Source organism: Lissotriton helveticus, chromosome 6 (assembly GCF_964261635.1).
Source record: "Lissotriton helveticus chromosome 6, aLisHel1.1, whole genome shotgun sequence".
NCBI lineage: Eukaryota > Metazoa > Chordata > Amphibia > Caudata > Salamandridae > Lissotriton > Lissotriton helveticus.
The window spans coordinates 268,388,250-268,411,170 of NC_136067.1; the positions used below are offsets into that span (position 1 = coordinate 268,388,250).

The 22,921-nt window shown below is 45.8% G+C and overlaps 1 protein-coding gene across 1 annotated transcript; it reads right to left on the minus strand.

Annotated features, from left to right (window-relative positions):
- Positions 1-7,682: 7,682 nt before the first annotated feature.
- LOC144762249 (uncharacterized) lies at positions 7,683-17,932 on the minus strand. The gene is made up of 4 exons (XM_078647391.1): positions 17,842-17,932; positions 10,076-10,171; positions 9,242-9,376; positions 7,683-8,131 (listed from the first exon to the last, which is right to left on the minus strand). Exons 1-4 carry the CDS (start codon positions 17,930-17,932, stop codon positions 7,683-7,685), a joined length of 771 nt encoding a protein of 256 aa, XP_078503517.1.
- Between the last annotated feature and the right edge of the window lie 4,989 nt (positions 17,933-22,921).

The window sequence follows — 22,921 nt, forward strand, 5'->3', positions numbered from 1 at the left end:
CAAGTATTTGAGTCATTTTACAGACCACTTGTTCCAGCTCTTGGGGTAGAAGACACGCCAACTGTAATCCTGCTTCCACTGCCCAATTCAAGAACAAGAAGGGGTCTCTCACTGATATTAAAATCATCATGTGTCAAATTCTGTTCAAAAGACCCCCTTTTGACACAAAAGTGCCTTCAGAGTACAATGCCTTAATCTCTCTATTCTGGAGGAACTACCCCAGTAAGAGCAGAGTAAGGCTGGTATCCTTGTCCCAAACCAGGGACTAAAGTGCCTAATGTGTCTTGCGCCTTACACCAGGTTCCAGATTCCACAAAGGGACCTTCTGCTGCAATGTCAACAATTCTACACTGTTAAATACTGCTCTGGTTTACCATGAGCTGCAGCATGAGTCGACAACGATGAAGCCTTTTTGAGAAACAATGCTTTCTGAAAATGATTCTGAATTCTACACATAGGACTTTTCATCACAATCCACAGTCACTGAAACCATTGATTTTTTCTTGCAAGAGTGTTTCTTTCTCATCATGTGGCTGACACCGCTGACTGTCATTCTACTGCCATGGAATGGACATTACATCCCTGAAAGCGCTATTCCACAAATTGTGGTTTGAAAACTTTAATTGCATCTCTCATCCCACAGAGCTCGACAAGATCTCCAGGCTACAAATATTACTGCTTATCCTGTGCCCTAGGGCATAGTTTGAGAAAGGGTTACACATTAGATTATGACACCCACTGAGACTTTACAATTGAGGTATGTGTTGAAAGTTTCAATGAATTATGTAATTCTTCTTGATTCCTTCACAGGTCCATGGGACTTTGATACAATACAACAAAATACTGATTGATTTGTCTCTTTATAATACCTTCAAAAATGAAGATTAATGTTTTCATGTTCAAAATTACAAAGAAATGTACTGTTTTCATAATTGTGGATATTTTCATCTTCACAAAACCATTAGATCCTGAGAATAGTACAATTGTATACATTATACACAATAGGAACACTAAGGTGTTGCACATAGATAAACATAAACTTTCAGAGAACATTTTTTAATCCATCATTTCTGACACATCAAGCACAGCTGCTTCTGGGTACATGCAGGAAACAGAGAAACTTCAGAGAAATCCGATTAAACACAATTAATTCTCAAAGACTCAGTTACACTGCACGTTTCGTTTGTTGCATCACTTTTTTTGAAGCAACAGAGGTGCAAACCACCAAATCATATTTATTAAGCATGGGCGTAAAATCCGTTCCGCTCGCGGATTTTTCGGATTTTCGGTAAATCCGCAATCCGCGAACTCTCGCGGATGTAGCAAAAATACGCAAATCCGCACGCTGCGGATTTTTTGCTTGTGTTCACACTGCTCGCGGTCCGCGGCGCGGGCAGCAACAATCTCGCACTCGCGAAATTACAAAAATTACAATTGGGGAGGGGTGAAGGAAGTGGCCCAGTCTCCAACTTCCTGTTCCTGTCCAGCAAGCTCCTCCCATTGCTTAGTCCATTTCCTGGCCACTTTGAATTCGATCTTGACTGGGAAGGATTACTTTTTGTGGATGCTGCTGGAGATTTGGTTTTGAGGCCTTTTGGATTACTTTTGGATTCGAAATTTGATTTCACAAGTAAGTTGATAAGTTGATGTTGTTTGTTTGTGGTGATTTTTGTGTGTGTTTTTCGACTTTTTGGGGTGGGGTTGGGGGCTGGCTATGTTGGTGGGAGGCCATTTTGAGGCATGGTCCTGCAGGTCCTGGCCATGTGGATGGGGTCAAGCGGCCATTTTGAAGTCAGGCAGTGTGCTTTGTGCCCTAGGCCCACCCAGTCTGCTCTGATTTCTTTCATTATGCCCAGGGGGCCTAGAACTCCCGCGGATTACCCAAAAATCGGATTTAAAAAAAAAATTGCCTGTGTTCGCACTGCTCGCGTTCCGCGCAGCAACAATCTCGCACTCGCGAAATTGTAAAAATTACAATTCTGCACATGAATTGAAAACTACCAGGCTTAGTTATGGGTGCATCATGATACAACTGTTTTGTTGAATTTTAACATGATTCTGGCCAGGGCATGGATGGCATTGGATTGTGGTGATTTTTGTGTGTTTTACGTCTTTTTGGGGTGGTGTTGGGGGCTTGCTATGTGGGTGGGGGTCATTTTATTGCCTGGTCCCGTGTGGGTGGGGGTCTAGGGGCCATTTTTAAGCCAGTTTGTGTGCTTTGTGCCATAGGCCTGCACCCAGTGTGCTGTGATTTTATCATGCCCAGGGGGCCCAAAATCGGTCTGTTCGCGGATTTTTCTGGTTTTTCGCCACGTTCGCGTCGTGAAGCAACAATCTCGCACTCGCGAAATTGCAAAAATTGCAATTCTGCACCAGAAAACCACCAGCAGGCAGCATAAACCTTCTGAAACTTGATGGATGGCATTGGATTGTGGTGATTTGATTGGTGTTGTGTTTTTTGATTTTTTGGAGTAGGGGTTGGGGGCTGGCTATGTTGGTGGGGGCCATTTTGAGGCATGGTCCTGGCCATGTGGATGGGGGTCAAGTGGCTATTTTGAAGGCAGGCAGTGAGATTTGTGCCATAGGCCTGCACCCATTTTGCCTTGCTTTCACCCATTGTGCCCAGGGTGAGTCAGTGGTACATGAAACTATAACCCTCTCTGTGTGTGCTCTCTTGGATCAATGTTAAATTCCTGTTTCCCAAAAATTTAGCAATTCTTAATTTTGAAATTTCCATATTGTGTGGTGTGCACGTGTGTATTCATAAATGCCTACTTGCAAACTATTTATTGAAGCGCTACATATGCAACATATATTTACTGATGTTCCTCTGTCTTCGTTTGCTTTTAGGTGCACAAAGTCAATAACTCCGCATCATCGTTGAGCATCAGTGCCAGGAAGAAGTCCTGCTGCGGCCTGCTGTTCCGACATCTGAAAAAGATGGCTCCAAAAAGAGGTGCCCGTAGCTCCTCTTGCAAGAAAGATGTCTCTACTAAGGAGAAGAAGAAGCAAGTGGCACCACTTACCAAGGAGACTGGTGGCTCGACCACTAAATTTTTGTGGAAAAAACAAAGGCCCACCATGAGTGCTGCACAGGTAGCCTGTTTAGTGGTTCAATCACCAACGACCAGTGATGTTGGCTCATCGCAAGAAAGTAGCAGCACACCATCAACACAGGTTGTAACTCATCTCACAAGTACTATTCAACAACCAAAGCCGCAACAACAACTGCATGGGCTACTAGTACAAGCACAAGTACATGCGCAAGGAGCTGTCCGAGAAGGAGCTGTCCGAGAAGGAGCTGTCCGAGAAGGAGCTGTCCGAGAAGGAGCTGGCCGAGAAGGAGCTGGCCGAGAAGGAGAAGACCGAGAAGGAGAAGGCCGAGAAGGAGAAGGCCAAGAAGGAGAGGTCCATGGAGAGTTGCAAGTAGAGGTCAGTGAAGAGGCCCATGTAGCGGCACATGGAGCGGTGCAAGTGCCCACAATGGTTGTTCTTCCAGAAGTAGGGGCACAGGAGGAAATTGACTTTGGAGCCGTGGTATCATGTCAGGAAGACGAAGGCACTCCTCCAGATGATTCATTTTCTCCCAGCTCCCCAGCAAGGAAAAGATCAAGGAGTGTGTGTAGAAGTTCCTCTTCAAGCCCCGCTCCATCAGATGATCTGGATCTAGATTGGCAACCATCTCCGATGTCTGAGAGGGAGGCACACCATGAGCTGCTAAAGGTATCAAATGTTAAAAGGAAGGGCCCCGGAAAGCTCATACTTATGGATCCGAACGTCGGACTTGATGAAGTGGTGCATTCTGATGTTGTTGAACAGGATGACAGCAATGACCTAGTCATCACACACGTCATTCCAGCCACACCGGCCATGCAGCAGACAGACATTTATACCCTATCCCGACGTCATGCTGAGCGTGACCCTGGCGACGTGGCACTGGTAGCACCACCAACGCAGTCAAGTAGTACAACAAGTTCAACAAAACCTACAGCTCCTATATTTTCTCCCCAGAGGGGGACTCCATCCAGCTCGACTCCCTCAAATAGGGTTGCTGCAATAATTGCACAACCCAGTAGATGTCTGCAAGGCTCATCCACCACTGCTTCATCTGGCATTGGCAGTATCATCTCGTGCGGCAAAACCAGAAGTTTCCAGTCCCCAGTTTGGAACTTTTTTAGTGTCCATGCAAAGTATGATAACATAGCCGTTTGTTGCATTTGTAAGACTAGAGTTAGCCGTGGTAAGACTGGTACCAACTATGGAACCGGAGGCCAGATAGGTCATCTTAAAAGAAGGCACGCTGTCGAATGGTTTGCGCACCTAGCAAACATCAAGGGAAAGCAATCCCAAAGGGCAAGTGGCCAAAATATACCCATACTAGGTGTTTCATCTGAAGATGACGGGGAGGTAGAAGAAGCGTCAGACATTTGTCCGGTTGCACCCAGTACCCCTGGCAGCACCACACCCTCCGGAACACATAGGAGGCACACTGAGAGTCTGGGAGACACACCAATGCGGAAAATGTCAACACTGAGCAGAAGTGGGTCGAAGAAGGCATCAGCATCATCCAGTAAATTTGTCCAGCGCACCATTACAAACATGTTCTCCTCAGATGCGCAATTTCAACGCAACCACCCAATTGTACGCCTGTATAACACTAAGCTGGCTAAAATGCTAGCGGTGGACCTTCTCCCTTTTCCGTTTGTCAAAGGTGTGGGTTTTCTTGAACTCGTGGCAACACTGGCCCCTAAATGGAAGGTTCCTAGCCGGTTCTATTTTGCCAGGGTTGCTGTTCCAGCACTACATAAAGAGGTGCTTGAGTTGGTTGGGGCAGCTTTGCAGAAGAGTGCTGTTCACACTATACACCTGACAACAGACATGTGGACCAGTTGCCAAGCCCTTGATTACATGTGCATCACTGCACACTGGGTCTCTTTTTCAGGGGTTGCAAAACAGATAAATGCAGGTGGTGACTTGGTCGAGATTTTTAAGGGTGCTCGTAAACATGCAACATTAGCCATGTTTGGCATGGAGAAAACTCATACTGCAGCCAACATTTTGGATGACTTTAACAAAAAGGTCTTGCAATGGCTGCCCCCAAGAAATTGCAAGGTTGGTTATGTTTCTACTGATAATGGCAGCAATGTAGTTAAGGCCATGGAGAACGGTTACTATTTCAGAGTGCCGTGTTTGGCGCACTGTATGAACCTTGTCGTGCAAAAGTTCTTGAAAAAAGAACTTGCAGTCGACAAAATACTGACCATCTGCAGAAGAATATGCACACATTTCAACCATTCTTTTAAGGTCCGGAAGGAGCTGAGGCGCCAGCAAAATGTACGTAGAATGCCAGTGAAAGCACTTATCCAGAAGGTGGCAACACGTTGGAACTCAACCTTCTACATGCTTGAGCGTCTGCATGAGCTGTTTCCAGTAGTCAATGAGTATTTCTACAACCTGGGTGGTGATACGACAGAAATGATGCTAGCGGTGGAGCAATGGCAGCTAGTTAAAAGCCTGACAGACATGCTTCGTCCTTTTGAGGTCTTCACGCATGAAGTCAGCAGGGAGGACTGTTCTTTGAGCAAAGCTATCCCATTGTTGCTGAAGCTCGAACACCAAGTCAAGGTGGTGTCTTCAGAATTAAAAGATGCTGGAAAGAATGAAGCATATGAGTTGGCGCAGAGATTATTACAACGCCTAGTTAGCAATAAACGGCTTGTAAATATCAAGAAACAACAGCACTACATTTGTGCTACTATTCTGGATCCACGTTACAAAAAGCCATTGTTTGGCAAAGTAATAATTCCTTTTGAAACATCAGATGTTACAGAGTACAAAGATTGGCTAGCTCAGTCAGCCATTCGTTTTGAAAGAGAGCGGAAGGAAACTGTAGGAGAAGATAGTACTACTAGTGAATCAGCAGGCCATCAGGCGTCCCAAAAAAACACTTCTGCATCTGTGCCTGTGGCAGAAGTGAGTGACTTTTCCTCTGAGCCGTTAACCACACCAGCAACCGTAACATCTGCATCAGGCCCAGGCGATATGTCTGAAGCGGATTGGCTAAGTGAGCTAGGGTTTCCTTGTCCCAGAAAGGACACAGAAGTGCAAAGTACAGGAATCCGGGAGAACATTGTTTCAATGGTGCAGGCCTATCTGGATGACTCAACAGCGGTCAATATTACTGAGGACCCATTAGCGTATTGGCATGGGAAAAGAAACATATGGCGAGAGCTCACCAACCTGGCTATCAATTACTTGTCTTGCCCACTCGCAAGCGTGTCTTCAGAACGTGTTTTTAGTTCTGCTGGTGGCATTGTGACTTGCAAAAGGTCCCGCCTCTTGCCCGCAAATGTGGAGCGGCTCACCATGATAAAGATGAACCAGCACTTCATACCACCAGATTACAAAGTACGAGAATGCACGCAGGAAGAAGAGGACACCGACCTACCTGAGGAAAGTTCTCCTCAGTTACCAGAAGTACTACCGACTGAATTTGCAGAGTATGAGGACGAGTTCTGCTTCCCTGACAGCGAGTTCTGAAAATGAGTCAATGAATCATTAACTATATTTTTCGTCCTTATTCACTTTTATTCCTTTGTGTCTGTCTTTCTTTGTTTAGCAAGTGCTTCATCACATTCACAACAAAACTGTAATCACCCAATCAAACAACAAGCCCATCAGCAGAACTGTCTTGATTTTGATGCCGCAGCATTCCTCAGGTTCACAACAGTTAGTTGACAAGAATTCAGTCCTGGTCGTCTATCCTCCTCCTCCAGACTCACCCTATCCATTTCCCGTAATTTTGATGCCTGGATTCTGCACAATGAAGAAACTTACGTTGACGAGTCCCCTAAAGAGGGACTGGAAGTAGTGAGTCCTCATTTAAATACATTTTGCTAAGTGTGACTTTTTTTCCCCGATTTGCTTTTTGGCTGTTTGGGGGGTGTCAAACTTGTTTGCGCTTGGGTTTACGGATCTTGGCTGGGCCATTGCTGGCAAGGTCTATTAAGGGATGAAATTGGTTAGGCATTTACTTTGGAAAACATTTGGCCAATTACACGTGAACGTTTAGGCGTTATTATTGCTCGCTTGCCTGTCTTAGGGGTGCTGTCTGTGGGGCTTCTAGGTTTTTGGGGTCTGTGAGCACCGCTGCCACATTTCTAATGTTGATTGCTTTTGTTTTGTAGAAAATCCACGCCGGGAAACTCCAGTTGGGGCCCTGCTGCAGAACGCTTTAGGAGGACACTGTGAATTCCAGGTGGAGCCAGCCCTCAAACACAAATTACAGGTAAGATAAGCGTTTGGATGGGAGGTAGTATAATGGAGTATTAGGAGAGGCGAGAGAGTGACAGTGGTACTAGTAGTAAAGTCTTAGGACCCTTGAATTAACAAACTCTGTGACAGGCATTTACTTTGGAAAACATTTGGCCAATTACACGTGAACCAACACGATGACAGTGTTCAATAAAATGAACTTACTGCAAAACCACCACCCACCAGGCTCAAAATTAGTAAAAAACAGGTATGCTCAGATAAAGTTTGAAAAAGTACATTTTTATATCCCTAACAAAATAAACTCCCGCAAGACCCTCCCTAACGCCAACAAATAAATAGTCCTTCAAAAGTCCCCAAAAACCCCAACTCCCAATTCCCACCCCCAAAAGTCTCTAAAAAAGGACACTCTAGGGATGCATGGTGTTGACTTTGGCCTCCAGGGCATCATGCCTTAGGGCCAGGGCATCGTACTGCTCCTGGAGGGTGGCGTGGTCTAAGCGGAGGCCCTCCAACAAAGTTTGATATTCTTTCAATTTCCGGACCTCCGCCTCCAGGTCGGACACTCTGTGGATTGCACGGCGCAAGCGAGCCTTTAGAGTACTGTGAGGGGCAGCCTTTGCTGCTCGGCGGTGGCGTCTGCCAGCACGGCTCCGTTTCGCCGGAGCACTGCGCTGACCGGCAGAACGTGGGGTCACGGAGGAGGATGCAGATGTCCCATTCGATGTACTGGACTGCGTGTCCTCCCCCTCCAGTTCCACCAGCCGCCGATATTGGGCAACAGTAGCATCCAGCCTCCGTTGCCGGGCCAGTAGAGCCTGCATACTCCTTGTTGGTTTTGATGTTTTAGTATGACCAACTATATGAAGAAAGAAAGACATAATCTGTAACCAATGCTCTTTAAGAATATGATTAACACAAAATGATTCAGCAGGAAGTTGTGTCACAGTACAACTAGCAACTAGCCAGTGCAGTACAAAACTATTCAGGCCAGTATCATGGGCGTCCGCAGGGAGGGGCAAGGGGGGGCGCTTGCCCCCCCCTGGATCGCAGGTCCATCCAGTGCTGGCCCAGTGACAAATTACAATATGGTAATTACAGCAGGCTGTGACCGACAGACAGATAGAGGCAGAGACAGGGACAGAGAGAGAGGAAGACAGAAGGAGAGAGAGAGAGGGAGGGAGCCAGAGGGTGACAGAGGGAGGGTGAGGGAGGGAGACAGAGAGAGAGAGACAGCGAGGTAGAGGGAGACACAGGGAGACAGAAAGAGGGAGACAGAGAGAGAGAGAGAGAGAGAGGTAAACAGAGAGAGGGTGTGAGACAGAGAGAGAGGGAGGCAGACAGAGAGAGAGGGAGGGAGAGAGACAGAGAGAGAGACAGAGAGAGAGAGAGAGAAAGAAAGATGTGTGTAATGTGTATGCCAGGTTTGGTGGCTCAGTGGACGAAGGCATCCGCTGCAGGGGCATGAGTTCAACCTCATGGTCATAGTTTTTTTTGTTGCTCTAGATCCACCAACCTCCCCCACTGACCCTGCCCCCTTCGGTGCGGCCCTTGGCCACAAACCACACTGTCAATTTGGCCCCGAGAGAAAGTTTGTGAGGACCCATGCTCTATAACCACATCCTCCTGATTTAGATTGAATTGTTTTTTTCTGGCATTTTTTTTGTTTTTCCCTCTGTTTTAATGTAGTTGCCAGGTCGTCTGCTGTGGTGCCGCACAAGATTTTTCTCTTCCCCCTGTGGGTTTCTTTGTTTATTTAAGCTCTATGTTGTGTTAGATTTTAAAAAAATTTATTTAATACTTGTGCTCAATCATGTCAGGAGTAGGACTCAGGAGATGGTGATGATGTTGCACCCCCCCCCTGGAAACATTTCATAGTATTTTCGTAGTTCATCCAGTGACCGTCTACTCTCTGTAGATACACATCATATGCTATCTAAGAGTCAGATAGTACCATGATCCAGCTTACCTGTACCCGCCACCACCACTGTCTGCTTCCTCACAGTCTGTTCTTGGGCCACTTGCGTCGCCTCCTCCCCAGAGTTGTCCTCGGAGTCGATCACCACCACCACATCCGAGCTGGCCCCGCCACCAGATGTTCCACCTACAAAGTAGATTTAAGAATGTTAGATTACACCACTCACTAGTATTTGGTCTAGGAATGAAGAAATGTGAAAACAACAGAAAAAGTAATTGACTGTCTACTCTAGTCTAAAGTAAAAATGTCCCTCCTTCCAGGGAAGGCTGTTGTCTTGCTGCACTTTTTTATCACAATTGATGAATGCTTGCTTAATTTTAACACACACCATTTTTCTCTGAACAGACAGAAGCTGGACTTCTAAGGACAAGAGCAACATCAACTTCAAACCAGGTGAAAGCTCGGCTCGACCACAAGAAATGTGTTCCATTACTCATCAACTCAGCACCAAGCACTTTTCCATTTCCAGCTAACTTTATTTTAATATATGTGTTTACTTTTACTTTTAATAAAGCTTTTAAACTTGAATAGACTCTGTGGTTTTTGGTCCTCCAGACTAGAGTGACTGAGCGAAAGGTTTTGCATTTTTTGCAAGGAGGAGTCCGTGCCGCTGACACTACCAGGTTTATACAGTGTGCCAAACACACCACTCTGAAATATTATTACTCTGGTCTTTGGTGTCCATAGTTCGGTTTGTGGAGAATTGTCCCTGCAACAGTAGTATTATGGATTTTGCTCCTATCTAAACACTATTTCGAAAAAATTAAATTAGGAACACTTGGATAACAATAACAATAGGTCCTCTATATTTAAATGAAAACTTACTGGGGCCAGCAAAGGAGCACTCGCCGCCCTGGCCTGCATCCTCCTCTTTTGGAGCCACAGCATCCTCCTTTTCCGTCCGCTTGCCCCTGGGCGGACCTGACGTACAACATGAAAGAAAGAACAGAAAACATTGATGATTGCTGCTTGTCGATGTCCTTGTCAACCAAATCAATCATTTAGAAAGAACAAGAACCAACTATTTTGCGAGGTGCACAGCTGCCTGACCGCCACCCCCCCCCCCCTGCGTGGGAACGCACCCATTGTGGCGCAGGCCCATGCCTTAATGTGGCGCATCTCCCTAGATGCATCACGTTGTACATGACTCGCAGGGATGCGCCACGTTTACGTCGCTGTGCGTCAGGTAAGGCAGCGTAAACGTGGCGCATGGGGCTTGTAAATCTGCCCCTTTGTGTCTAACATTACGCAGTTCTGTAAAGTACACTCATACATTACTCAGCCCAATTAAATGAACACAAAATAGAAAACAAATAAGCAGTGGCACCGCCACAGAGAAGGAGAGCAGTGCACCTGAAATGCACAGAAGATTTTGAAATATTAATTTACCTCTCATATCAATGTAATCGGCAGCATTATTGCTCTTTGTAAAAAAGTTAAAACAAACATTTGCAATATAACACACAGAGCAGGAGAAAAAACAGAGTAGTGAGTGATGAAAAAATTGCTACTACTACTCACCAAGCCCGGGGACCTCCACTCCCAGCAGGTCGAGCAGGTCGCGCTCCCGGTCCAGGATATCGGTCCAGCGGTGGGTCACCTGGTTGTAGGTGCGCTGGACCCCCGAGATGTGAAACAGGGCCCGGCACACCTGCTCCCACCGCTTCCGTCGCTCCTGGAGGTTGTAGCCACCAGCGATCCTGCCGCCTGCCGCGATGGTCCTGGGGAGGCGGCGCTGTACATAGAAAACGAGTGCGTCCACCTCCTCAGGGCTGAAGATGTCCCTGGGCACCACCATTTCCGCCCTTAAACGGCCACACGGGAGCCGGGCACGGGCTGCGGGGCCCGTCTTGGGACGCTTCACAGCTGGCTTCACCATGGTCTGGGCAGGTGTTAGCAACAAGGAGACAAAATGAAAAAGAATAAGACTAGAGAAGAAGAAAATAAAAGTTTAACAAAGTAGTTGAAAAGTAAACAAAAGTAGCCTAAAACACAAAAATATAGACCTAGAAAACTAGAGGGATAGAAAAAAAGTTAAATAGATCAAAAAAATATTAAAACAAGCAAAGGATGGCAGAGATATAGAGAGGATAGAAACACCATGCCCAGACACATAGGAATGAATGAAAAACAAGATGGCGGCCCGATCACGTGCGCGTAAGTAAGTTCGCACGCGATTTCTCTCGTGAACTCGTGCGAACTTGCATTCGCAAGGCGCTCATTCCGCGAGATTACACATAGCGGGCGGAAACGGAAATACGTCACGCAAACAAAATGGCGGCGCCCATACTCAACCTTGGGGTAACTCGCACGAGTTCGCGGCTTCCACGGTCGATTTCACACGACGCCGCGCCTCGCGAATAGCGCGAAATTACCGAAAAACGAGTTTTGCAAAAGCAAAACCAACGAGCAGGTGCAAAAGTTCGAGCTCATCATTTGTAACCATTTCCCTGTAGTGCTTCCTGAAGGGGCCCTCCAGAATCCGGTTGCCTACTTGCAACTATTGTGTGACCCTGCTCTGACAGTCACAGAATAGTTAGAAGTATGCCATTGCATCCTGTTAAAACAAATTCACATTGCAACAAAAAGGAAAGGGAGCAGACAAGCAAGTGCCAGCCTTCATTAATGTCAGTTGGGGCAGGGCAGGTGTTGTTGTTTGCAAAACTTAAAGCACTTAGCAGGTGTGCTTTGCTTTGCCACAATAATGTACACTCACTGGTCAACCAGAGGGTGCTATGATGACACCGAGGGTGGCATGGGTGTGCCAGCCAGAGGGTGGCATGGGTGAACCAGAGTGTCAGTGTTGACAGAGGATGGCAGTGCTTTGCTTTGCCCCAATAATGTACACTGGTGAACCAGAGGGTGCTGTGATGACACAGAGGGTGACATGGGTGAGCCAGAGGGTGGCATGGGTGAACAAAGAGAGTGCCAGTGGTGACAGAGGGTGGCAGTGATGAAGAAAGCCTTGCAAACAGGCTGGGCACGTAGAAACAACAAGTTCGCAAAACTGGCGACCCGACAAGTAAGTTCGCAATTTGCGAAATTGTACAAAACCCTCGCGAACTTGCAGAAACCCATGCGAACACACACCCAAAAAAAATCTGCGAGAATTCGCGGATTTTGCGGATTTTCGCAATCCGCAAATTCGCAAATCCGCAAATTCGCGGATTGCGAATCCGCAAAATCCGCCCATGCTTAATATTTATAAGACCACGCAAAGGCTCTTTGCATGACTTTGAATGGCCTCATATATATTGAGTAATTCAAGGCAGTGCGAATCACTGCATTGCCTCAATCTGCATTAGGGAGGTGTTTCATGTGTGTTCCATGTGTGTTGCGGTGGATGTTCCCATGGTGGATGCACCAAAATCATCTGCCTCCCACGTGGACATGCAATCAGGAGAAATAACTTTACTTCTCCTCTTTTTGCTTCTTTTCATGCGTACTGCATTCTGCAGCACAGATAGAAAGATGAAGACGCTTTCAATGGTTGTTTTTGTTCAGGAAGGTGTCCAGTCCTTCACAAAAGCAATGCTGCATGCAACTTATAGGGTCGTATGCCTTCATGACACATACATAGGCTTCTAGACACTAATTTGTGTCTTGTTATGTCTACATTATAGCACAACAATTATTTGATAGAATATGCATGTTGGCAAATTTAAAATAGCTTGTTATGACCTAAATTCCAAAAGCAGTATTTTAAACCACACGCAGCAAAACAAAATATTTTTTTACCTACAAAGAGCTTGTTTTTCATCTCTGATTTAAAGGCTTTTAAAAAAAGGAATTCCTATTCACTTGGCTACCCTCTTACATATCAACTTCTATTTTTTAACCAACCAATGTGGAATACATGTATCTAAAGAGAAGCAGTGCCATGAACATGGCATTTTAGTTTTGAAGCAACTATATATGAGCATCAGACTTTTGTTGATCTACAAGCTAAAGTAAATGTTTCAAACAAATAGGGTGCCCTAACCTGTTTCACTGCACTGCAATTGATTTGCTCATCCTGAAGCATGTAGAAGTTGATGGGTCACTAAAGTCACCAAATACTAATCCATCAGCAGTACAAAAGCTTCTCTCTTCAGAGTAAGGCCACAAGACATCTCTTCTTCATTGGATTCCATCAACAAGATGCACTTTCTCTGCTCCGTTTAGCGCAGGAGCTGTGTTATCTAATCCAGCAGCTGCCGCTATGTTCTGCTCCGCTGTGTTGTTTTCACAAGCTATATAAGGCCTCGTTTAGTCACCAAAACCTAAACAATATTCAACCTTCGATTTCACTGGAGAGCTCACATCCATATTATCAGCAGAAAAAAACAAAGGTGACCGGGTTTCATCCCAATCCACAAAAGTAACTGGGCCTGTTTTTTCAGTTTTTTCGTTTTTTAAGTAGAGGGTGTTTTTAATGGGACTGGTTACAATTTTTTGCCTTCTTTATGTTTGTCTTTCTCTTTTTGAACCCAGGAAAAATCCTCAGAAAATAAAAAAATCTAGTTCCTTTTATTTTTCATTGTGCATAAAACCCTTGTTTATAATCCTCGCATATGATGTAGCACATTATAATTCATGTTTTTTAAATGTATCTTTCTTATCAAATTGGGGGGTTGCAAGGATCATGTCTTTGAGTGCAGAGACCCTTTTTTCATTTCAATTTGAAAATGTGTTGTTGAAGAGGTAACAAGTGATTAATTTCTCTTTCATCAAATGCATGTTTCTGGTATGTGCTTTTATTTTCTAAGGGGCCGATTCACAAATGTAATCTGAGCCAAAAGTCTATCTGTATGACTTTTGGTATTCACAAGGTCATTTACGAGTCATATCTTTATGTCCGCAGTCGGGCCGGGTTCTCCGCACTCGGGCCGTACTCTCCGGCTGGAGCCGTACTCTCTGGCTTGGGCCGTACTCTCCGGCTCGGACCGGATGTAGTTAAATCAATGGGCATTGTAGTCTTCTTCTATTGTCTCATGTACAAAAGAGTGCATCTCAAATCGTTCAGGGCTCCTCTCAGGTCACAGACAGCATGTCCAGTCCTCTTCTGTTCCTCCTTAGTTCCAGAAAGTTTTTGGGAGGGTGCCAGGGGATACCACATTTATGCCTGGCACATGCCTCTGGTTGGGAGGGAATACTGGCACTTCCATAAACAATGGGGTTGAAACTCCCAGAGTAGCCCCACTCACTTTTTCACCAATTCCAGTCTGACATGTTGCAAACAGTCCCATATTGCTCCGCACTCCTAAAATCCCCAGTGGCAGAGCCTGTGTGACCACCCAGAGGTGTCGCCAGACAAATGAAAAGCCCCTCCTTTGTGTCACTCCAAACCAGTTCTGGAGGCAGTGTCCTTCCCACTTGGATTGGTGCCTGTCTGACTGGGGGAATAAAAGAAGGTGCCTGTGAAGATGTCATTTGACATCTACTGGTGGCGTGAGGCCCATTTGAAGTAAATAAAGTTCCTGGCCAAAGCCCAAATGGTCATACTGAGCGAGGAACAAAACACCTCCCAATAACCAGGTCTTTTGTCTCTGCTCAGAAAGCAGTTTCACTCCTCATTCAGGGTCATTCACCAGCTGGATGGCAGTTAAGCATGGGCGGATTTTGCGGATCCACGATCCGCGGATTTGCGGATTTGCGGATCGTGGATCCGCAAAATCAGCGGATTTTGCGGATTTGCGGATCTGCGGATTTGGGGCGGGGCTTCCATGTGAGTGCACATACCTCTTGTGTGTTTAAAAGGTCTGAGACCGAACAGAGCAGTAAATGAAGAGACAGAAGCTCCTGGTCACAGGAACAGCAAAGGGATTGCGCTCGTGAAAGTCAAGGATGCAAAGGCCTCTATCCAGCATCACAGCTGATTTTCGACGGTAGATTTGGGAAGAAGGCACACCTGCCCAGCCTCGATGACCAGTCACTGAATTTGAGCTTCAACTAGTTCCAGCGACCATGTGTGTGTTACTATGCAATCGCCCCGAAGGGCGCAGGGGTCCCTTGGGTGAGCTCTCCATCATAGTGGGTCAATGGCGGGAAGACGGTGCACACCGCGAGTGTGTGGGCGGGGCTTCCATGCGAGTGCACAAGCCTCTTGTGTGTTTAAAAGGTCTGAGACTGAACAGAGCAGTAAATGAATAGACAGAAGCTCCTGGTCACAGGAACAGAAAAGGGATTGCGCTCGTGAAAGTCAAGGATGCAAAGGCCTCTATCCAGCATCACAGCTGATTTTCGACAGTAGATTTGGGAAAAGAAAGCACACCAGCCTGGCCTGTTGTAACTATTTTACGATGGCGCCGGCAAGCTGCCAGCGCCATCCTAAAATAGTTACTAAATTAGCTTCAACAGGAAGCTCTAATAGATAAAATCGAGCACCTGCTTTATTTTATCTATTAGAGCTTCCTGTTGAAGCTAACTTAGTAACTATTTTAGGATGGGGCTTGCAGCTTGCCGGCGCCATCGTAAAATAGTTACAACAGGCCAGGCTTCAACTTTTGCCCCCGGATCCGCCGCTCGCGGATTTGCGAATTCTCGGTAAATTCGCGGGAGTTCGCGGATCGCGAATTTACCAAAAATTCGCAAAATCCGCGAGCGGAACGGATTTTGCGCTCATACTTAATGGCAGTTAAATGCTTTAGTGTTTAAGAAGTTTGAGGTAGGGAAGTGGTAACTTTCTAACAGTTACTTTTCATTAACATTTATCAAAAACCTGACTGCACCATTAAGTTGGGATTTTGATAAATATTAAAAAGGTAGTGGAATTAGGTTTCTAGCTGGTTCTTACCCTGTGATAGTAGAATTAATATTTACTATTGTTTCTCTATGTGCATAATGTTTTGGGTGGAGTAGTCACCGTAACAGCATGGAAATATTACATTTCTACATGCCCTACATTTAACTACAATGCATGCTAAATTGTGGCCTGCAAAGCCTAAATAGGGTAACTTATTAATATTTAAAAGGAAGGTTGAAACCTGGCAAAAGGGTTTATTCTGACAGCTCAAATTGCGGTTTTAACTCTACAGTCAGGCTGCAATAGTAAGTCAGAAGCCATGTTTGTACTGCCACTGTGATGTATGGCAGTGTAGATACTGCAGTCCACTAGTAGCAGATGACTTCCAGGCCCTGGATATACTTTCTACCACATACAAGTGGCTTTTTGGCAAGTTAAATATGCCAAATAGCAGTATGGTAATTGGTCCATATTAAAAGGGGTAGCATAGGCACTTCACTACTGGTTAGCAGGGGTACAGTCCTAAAGTCAGAAAAATACAAAGGGAGGACACCACACATAAAATGGCAATTTCCTACAACTACTAAGTAGAAAACTGCAAATATTATGGTTAAAAATACTTTTCCTAAATGCTGACTTTTCATGAAAGCTAGGAAGAGCACATTTCTCCATATTTATAAAAAAATATATATGTAAATGTACATTTTGACAATGTTGTCAGTTCACACCTAGAGATCAGAAGCCTAGCTGCTTTTAGATTCCCCAACATGTGGGAGTAAAGGATGCACATTTGGCCTGGGTATCTTTTATGAAAAAGAATTCTAAAGGCTTTTTTTTAGAAAATAATAATCAGGGGCACTTCATTGGGAGGGGCTACCTCACACCTGGAGATCACAAGCCTGGCTGCTTTTAGAATCCCCCACATGCGGGAGTAAAGGATGCACATTTTCCCTGGATATCTTTTATAAAAAAATGAATTCTAAAGGCTTTAAAAAAAAATTGGGGGCACTTCATTGGGAGGGGCTGCCTCAGTATTTAATGGGTTAAAGCTTAGGGACACATTACAGGTATTTATGAAGGATACATCTAGCAATTAATTTTTTTATTGTATTTGTAAGAAGTTTTAAGATTATAAACTGCAGATACTTTGTCGGAGATGCATATTCAGGTTAGCTGAGCCTTTGACAGATAGGTAGTTTGTTTCACATTTGGAAGGTGATTTTACAGGATCTGAAGCACTTTTCTTTCCCAGGAATTATTGACTTCTTCACTTGTAAGGATAATTTTGCTGGAGAATTTAACAGCAGTTTGAGATCATAAGCAACTGTTGTTTTAATTATTTTTTTTAAAAACATATATTTTATTGGTAGCTTGTTGACAAAGTGCAAGACACAGTAGAGGTAATTCTTCGGATCAATTCCTAAAACTGTTACGTTACAGCATTTTAAAAGTGATCAATTATTGCACCAGTTCTCCAACTCAACAGTGGCACTATAATCTACTCGTGACCTTCACCCTTCTCTCTGTGCATAGCCAACCTACTTACTAATCTACTTCTAACTCCAACTAACTCCCACCACCCTGCCCCACCACTGCTGTGTAGCACATTAAGCACAAACAAAAAGCACATCTCATGACCCTGCTGCAATTCAAGCGTACCGATGACAGCAGTGTACAAGGCCTCCTGTAGTAACAACGCTCCCTATTTATTCTTCCTCCGTTTGCTGATCAGTCAGCGATTGCACCAGCATTTCCCATGCCGTCGCCATCTCTAACGCTTTCTCGTTGCTCGAGCGTCGTGCCTGTTGGAATCTAATAACACTCTCACTACTGGCCCATTTACTTAGCTCTGCCTTCCATCTCTTACTGTTGGGACCATCCTTCAACTTCCAGTGCATTGTTATTTCTCTTTTTGCTAGTAATAATCCCATGTCCACAAATTTACTGGTCAGCTTCATTTTGGGTGTGTGGGGGAACCAATGTAGTAAGCATGTAGCTATATCAAAATCTAATTGTCGATCTGTGACTGCATTTAACAGGTCTACCACTTCCTCCCAATAACCTCCTAACTTTGGATACTCCCACAGCATGTGCTCCAGCTCCACCCCTCCTCTTGCACATCTAGGACATGCTGCATCTTCTACCTGAAAGTGTTTCCGAATCTTACCCGGTGTTTTGTATGCCCTTTGCAGTATGAAGAAGTGCACCAGTTGGAACCGGGCATTCCTAGTGCCTTTCCAGGCCCTGCGAAGGATATGTCCCCATACGGGTTCCGGTATGGGCTTCCCGATGCCTGTCTCCCATTTCGCTCGTAACGTGTCTAGTGGTTTTAGTCCCTCATTTAGCATCCTGGAATAGAGGCATGTAACGGCCTTGAAGGTCCCTGCCGCCATCACTACATACTGACAAGCCATAGTAATTTTGGGTTCTACTGATCCCTCCCTCCAGTGTTTCCTAATTGCCGCTACTAGAGCAGCATGTATCAAAAGTCCCCCTCCCGTTAGAATATATCTCTCCTGCAGCACCTGATAGGGTAGTAACTCGCATTCCTCATATATGTCTCCCAGTACTTGAACCCCTACATGTTCCCACTCCATCAGAGGCGTCCAATCTCCACCATGGGGTAACGCTGTTATCATCCCCAGTGGGATTTCAGGAGTATAGGGGTGCAGCACCCCAGCCCTATGCTGGCTACGGTTCCAATATAATCTCAGCGTGTTCTCTTCTAACGAGAGATCCCTAAGGTTAAGCTTTTGCTGCAGGACTATAAATGACGGTACAAAAGGGGGTGGTGATGGACGGAGCATCTGAACCAATCAAACACTCACAACCAGTCAACAGATCTGGGTTTGATCCATCACCGTTCTTTAGCCCACTCTGCCACCCCAGTTCAGACATGGCTATATGCAAATCAGTCTGACCCTGGGCCTCATGGGAACAACCCAGCCCGAACTGCCAAGCCATGCCTTCCCTGGACCGGAAACAAGCTTCCTAGGACCGGTTTCTGGCATTCCAGCCGTCTTCAGTACAGTACATGTCTTTGGATTCCCCTGCCTCTCAAGTATTCCGGGCCTCTAAACTCCGTTGCGATTTCTTTTGTCAAAACCTGGAGTTGTGCTGCTAAATAATAGAGCTCAAAATCTGGAACCGCTTCAGTGTTACTTGGGCGACCCTTCGTCTTCCAGAGCCCCAGAAGAACCCCACTATCATGGATTTCAGTAGCTTGAACACCGAGCCCGGGACCCAGATGGGCAATGTCCTAAAGAAATATAACAATCTAGGCAGAGCCACCATTTTCAATAATGCTATCCTTCCCATCACAGACAATGGTAGCGTCGACCAAAATGCCATACTCCCCTTCAAAGCTCTCACACATCTCCTGATGTTCCCCTCCAACATATCAATGGTCTCATGGAAAAATACGAACCCCTAAGTATGTCAGGCATGTCAGCTCCCAATGGACATCCCAAGAGAGCACAGGTAGTAAACCGCCAGACTCCACGGGAACAGGCACGTCTTATTCCAATTCACCCTCTGCCCTGAAATTTCGCAAACTTCGATAACAAATTTGCAGCTCCCTTCAGCGATCCCCCTGTGTCCGCTAAAAACATCAGTAGGTCATCCGCGTAGAGCGAAATGTATTGCGGTTCCCCTCTAAATTGCAGACCCTCAAAACTCTGCCCCAACCTAGCTCTAGCCGCCAAAGGTTCCATAGCCAGGGCAAAGAAAAGCGGAGACAGCGAGCACCCCTGCCTCGTTCCTCGTGCCACTCAGTATTGGGGCGAAATCAATGCCCCCACTCGCACTCTTGCAACTTCCAAAGTATATAACACCCTAGTCCAGCCTAGGAAAGTATCGCCCAATCCAAACCGCCCCAATATTTTGTATAAGTATGGCCATTCCAAACTATCAAAGGCATTTTCTATGTCCACTGATAGGATTGTGGGCATATATGAGCCTCTTTGATCGTCTCCCATAATCCTCAGCAACCGTCGCACAGTTGTAGCCGTGTTCCTAGTTGGGATAAACCCAGCCTGGTCCCCATGTATCAAATCAGTCATATGCTGCAGGAGACGGGACGCCAATATTCGACTCAGGATTTTATAATCCGTGGTCAGCATTAACAATGGCCTGTAAGCTGTCATATCTGTGCTCTCTCACCCTGGCTTTAATAAAGGGATAATAAGCGCCTCCCTCAGGAAGATGACCCAGTTCTTGTGCTTCATTATTAACTGCTAACAACCGCAGGGCTAGTATATCCACATAGCGCGAGTAGAATTCTATGGGTAGCCCATCCAGACCCGGTGTTTTATTTCGAGCCATGTGCTTAATCGCGCTCCGGACCTCCTCAAGAGTAATGTCCCAGCCTAAAGAATCCGCTTGTTCCTCTTCCAACTGTGGAATTGGTATGTTCTCCGTCGAAAGCTTTGGTGGCATCTAAGGTCAGGACACCCAGAGGAAGAGAGAAGGTTGAGGCGATATCGATTGTGCTGATCAGATCATAGGTAAGATCTGCCAGCTGACGCCCTTGTATGAATCCCTTCTGGTCGTCGTGTATTATCGAACCGATCTCGCCCCCCAGCCACGTTGACAAAATTGCAGCGAAGATTTTATAGTCATCATTGAGGAGCGAGATCGGCCGATAAGACCCGCAATCAGTCGGATCCTTTCCTGGTTTGGGTATCAGGACGATGGTCGCCTCCTTCCATGACTCAGGTGGAACAGCGCCTTCCATAAAAATGTCATTAAAGAGGTTCCTTAAGGTTGAAATAATAGCGGGACCGAGAACACGATATAAATCCCCTGGTAGGCCGTCTGGTCCCGCCGCCTTCCCTCGTTTTAGTCGATTGATGGCATTACGAACTTCTAGCTCAGAGATTTCTTGGTCCAGGCTGTCCCTTTGTTCTAGTGAAAGAGAAGGCAATTCAATCTTGTCTAACCAAGCCTCCCGAGCCAATACATCCTCCGTGATCTCCTCTTTGTAAATATCCCTAAAAAATTCATGGAAGGCACATCCAATTCCTGAGTTTGAAGTTCTAGCAGTCACTCCCCCCCCCACCTTTATTTCCCTAATATATTTTTTGGCTTTGTCTGATTTAATTTTCCAGGCCAAAACCTTGCCTGCAGTCTCTCCATATTCAAAGTGTTGAAGCTTGCTAGCCTCCCACCTCTTAGCCACTCTACTTTGAAGTATGTTTTCTAGGTCTTTCTTTAACTCCTCCCACCTCTTTTGATCCGTAGGGGATGGAGCGATGGATCCACTCTTGCAGTCTATAGTTGCTAATTCTTGCTCGATGTTTGCGATTGCTTCTCTATATTTCTTTGCTCTGTAAGAGGCTCGGTTAGTTATACATCCCCTTAAATAGGCTTTTAGTGTATCCCATACCATAGCAATCTTCGCAGAATTTAGATTAAGTTCCAAGAACGAGGTGGCCTCCACAATGAGAAAACTGGACTCATCCTCCTCTAGCAGAATTGACCGGTCAAACGACCAGGTAGTGTGTCTTGGCTGCTGAGAAAGGGTTAAAGTGAAGAGAATAGCAGAGTGGTCTGATAGGTGCGATGGCAAATAAACCAGGTCCTTGACAGCGTCTTTGAGGATGTATCTGAAAAGAGCGTAGTCTATTCTAGATTTATGGTTATATTTGAGGTTCCGAAAGGAAACCCCCAGGATGTTACCCACTCTCTCCCTCCATACATCCGCAAGTCCCAAAGTTGTCATAATTGCTAACAAGGTTTGCCTGGAGTTGGAGTGTGTCACTGCTCTGGAGTTAGGGGACTTGTCCAAGATTGGGTTTAGAACTAGATTGAAGCCTCCTACCCATATCACCGGATCTTGGGAGGAGATCAGGTGGCTCTGGATTTTATTCAGGTGTAAAGGATGATCTAGATTTGGCCCATAATACCCTACCAAAAAAAATGGTCTACCATCTAACCGTACATTGGCTATAAGCCATCTCCCACTAAGGTCCTCCTGGGATTCTATAATCTGAGCTTTTGCCTGTTTTTTAAAAAATAATGAGGATCCCACGTGTGTTGGTTTTGTGGTCTGTACATAGAAACGTGTCTACCCACTTAAGCTTTTTGAGCATTTCATTCACCTCGTGTTTGAGTAAATGGGTCTCCTGGATGACGATGACCTGTGCGGGGGAGTCTCTCAGATATTGTATAATTCTATGCCTCCTGCCCCTCACACGCAGGCCATTGACATTCCAGGTTAAAAATTGTAACCCAATCATGACTTCTTCCTATGCCATCTCACTAGGTCACCTATAGGGCCTATAAGACCCACCATTCCAAAAAACTGTGCATTACGTTTGGAGAGATAGAATTTCAAACCAAATGGAACAAGAACAAACATACAAGGACTACTTTTTTTTCCCCCTGGCCCCCCCTCCCTTGGAGAACCCCCCCCTTACTTTCCCTGGCCAGATGTGCGCAATGTCCTGTTGTAAGGCAGTGCAAGAGTCCGCTATGGCCGCTAAAATGCGGTCAAACTGTTGTTGCATCCCAGGGTCTTGAGGCATCATCAGGGCTCCCTGCTCTGTCTGGTTGGGAGTCTCTGTGTCTGATAGCTGGTGTGTACCATCCTTCTTCCCCTTGGGTTTCACCATGGTCAGGCCCTCCAGCCCGAGTCCCGGTATTTACCGGCTCTCCACCGCGCCGTTATCACTGATAGAAGACTCAAGTATGGATCAGCAAGGCCAGCAGCACCTCTCCCCAGGAACACTCATATTTAGTAGTTCGCGCAACCCAGCCCGCAGTGCACCCTCAGTATTTAGGAATTGAAATTCTAGCTTATTAATGGCAAGGTCCCAGTTACGCCTATTTATTGCCAGTCCCAGAGCCTCTCAATCACAATCGTGCATGCTGCCAGCTAACTCAACCCCGGGATACATTCTCCAAATAGTCCCAGGCTTGCTGCTCACATCGTCCTTATGTCCGCT